This window comes from Thermothielavioides terrestris, chromosome 1 (genome assembly GCF_000226115.1).
Source record: "Thermothielavioides terrestris NRRL 8126 chromosome 1, complete sequence".
NCBI lineage: Eukaryota > Fungi > Ascomycota > Sordariomycetes > Sordariales > Chaetomiaceae > Thermothielavioides > Thermothielavioides terrestris.
In genome coordinates, this window is record NC_016457.1 from 3206185 (window position 1) to 3208657 (window position 2473).

Sequence of the window (2473 nt, forward strand, 5' to 3'; positions counted from 1 at the left end):
AAGGCCAATGCTATAACGATCTACAACGCTTTCGTCCTACCTACTATAAAGGAATTTAGTAAAGACTTTGGTAGCTATAAGCTAATATCTCTCTTAGATCTCTTCTCTAGTTACAACTAGGTCAATCTTAATAAGTAGAGCTACAATTTAATAATCTTTTCAATGTCAATTAGTCTTTTCTATATATATATACTACTAATAGGGGGTATAAATTCTATTGCCTAGTTCTAGTAGGCTATAACGATGATCTTTAGTAACCTTATCCTAGATGTTTATCGAGTCTATCTAGACGATATTATAGTAAAAGGTCCTCGATCTGATTATAATAGCTATCTAGATAGAGAGGGATATTATAAATTTATTGTTAAGTATCTTAAGAACATTGATATAGTATTGCTAAATATAGAGCTAGTAGATACAACTATCGTTATAGTGAAGTCGAAGTAGGTATAGCTAAAAGCGGTCTTACTTAGTTATCTTTATATACCTAATAGGCGCCTTCTTAAAGAAGTAAAGGTAATTAAGATAAAGGAGTAGAAGGCCTATTCTAACGTTAAAGAGGTATATACCTTCGTTGGAATAGTTGGATACTACTAGATCTAGATTAAAGGCTTTACGATTATTGTAATTCCTCTTTACGCTCTAATAAAGAAGGATACTAAATAGACTTAAGGGCCTATTAAACAAAAGGCGATAGATAAGCTAAAGGAGAAAATTACTACTACTCTAGTCTTTATAACGCTCGTCTATAGCAATCTATAGTATAGTATAATTTTCCTAGTTTATAATGCTAGTATCCTTAGCTAGGGAGATATACTTAAGTAGGTTAGTTCTAATAGTAAGAGATATCTATATAGGTTCGAGAGTAGCATTTAGTTAGAGGTAGAGAAGTAGTATAATACTACGAAGAGGGAGCTAAAGAGGCTACTCTTCCTTCTAAAGCGTTTTCGCTACTACCTTTTTAGTATACATTTCACTATAGAGACTAATACTCTAGTTCTAGTCCATTAGCTCAATAGTGCTATAAACGATATTTTAGATACTCTTATAATATATTAGATTGCCTAGATCTATCTATTCAACTTTAAGGTCAAGTATATCCTAGGCCCTAAGAACGTTGTAGCCAATGTGTTGTCCTATAAGCTGTCTAGGCCCTTTAACTATATAGAGAAAGAGTTAGAGGAGGATATCGACAACTAGGTCGACGCCTAAATCTTTGTCAACTATATAGGCAAAGAGACTTTATATCTAAAGAGGAAACTAGAACCTGTCCGCCTTTAGGATAGTTACTCCTAGCGCTCCTAGGATATCGCCTACTTCCTATCAACGATAGAAGCTCTGCCTAGCTACGGTCTATACTAGAAGCGATATTAGCTTAAAAGGAAAGTATTGAAATACTTTATTGAGGATCGTCACCTTTTTCTCTAAAGTATAAATTATATATAGTATTATAGGTATATTGTTAATACCTTTAAAGAGAGGCGTTTAATCTTCGACTAGTGCTATAGCGAGGTTAGCTATTATAGGAGAGAGGCGATATACCAATAAGTAACGAACTACTACTATTAGCGTAGTATATATAAAGATGTTATAGAGTAGATTTAGGCTTATATACTATATTAAGTGTATAATGCCTAGAGGTTTAAGGAAGTAGTAGGTTAGACAACGCCTTTGCCTTTTCCTTTTACTAAATAGTACCTTAATATCTAATATATATCGTCTAGCTATAGGGAAAAGAAGTGTTTCCTCGTCGAGGCTTACAACGATCTTATAGGATATATCGAGGCTAAGATCCTATTAAACAAGTCCTCTAAGGCTATTAAGTCCTTTATTATATAGTATATTCTTTATTGCTAGGGCTACCCTATTGTTATAGTTGTCGACAGAGGCTCTAAGTTCAAAGGCGAAGTCAAAGAGATCCTCTATAAACTACGGATCAAGAGAGTTATTATCTCGCTATATAATTCGTATATAAATAGAGTAAATGAGGCTAGCTATATCCCAATTGCTACCTCGTTTACAAAGATGACTAATAGTATAGGAAAGAGGTGGAGAGAGCTCCTTCTATATATTTTATATATAGATTATATAACTGTTAAGGGCTCTTATAGAATATCTCCCTTTTTTTTTACCTATAACTATAAGCCTATTAGTCTAGTCGAGTTTAATGTTCCTATCTAACGAATTCTTACCTAGGACTCTATCTATACCTAGATAGAGGGAGAGGATCCTACTAGACGCTATATAAAGCTCATTGCCCTCTATACTTATATCCTCGAGGAAGCTAAGTATAACTATAAGATTGCTACTAAACAGGTTGCTATAGCTTATAAAAAGCTAGCTAAACGCTATAATAAGGCTTATAAATGCAAATTTCGTTTAAAAAATGTAGTAATATCTATTAGTAATCTTGTCCTCGTCTATAACAACATTTGGCAACTAGATATAAGCTTAGTCTAGAAGCTAGAGTATT

The 2473-nt window shown here is 33.3% G+C and overlaps 1 protein-coding gene across 1 annotated transcript; it reads left to right on the forward strand.

Annotated features, from left to right (window-relative positions):
- Positions 1 to 1857: 1857 nt before the first annotated feature.
- Positions 1858 to 2181, forward strand: THITE_2041343 (uncharacterized protein; the record flags this gene model as incomplete). The annotated part of the gene is made up of 1 exon (XM_003649331.1): positions 1858 to 2181. A coding segment is annotated over one exon (324 nt), but the record flags the coding sequence as incomplete, so codon positions are not given.
- Between the last annotated feature and the right edge of the window lie 292 nt (positions 2182 to 2473).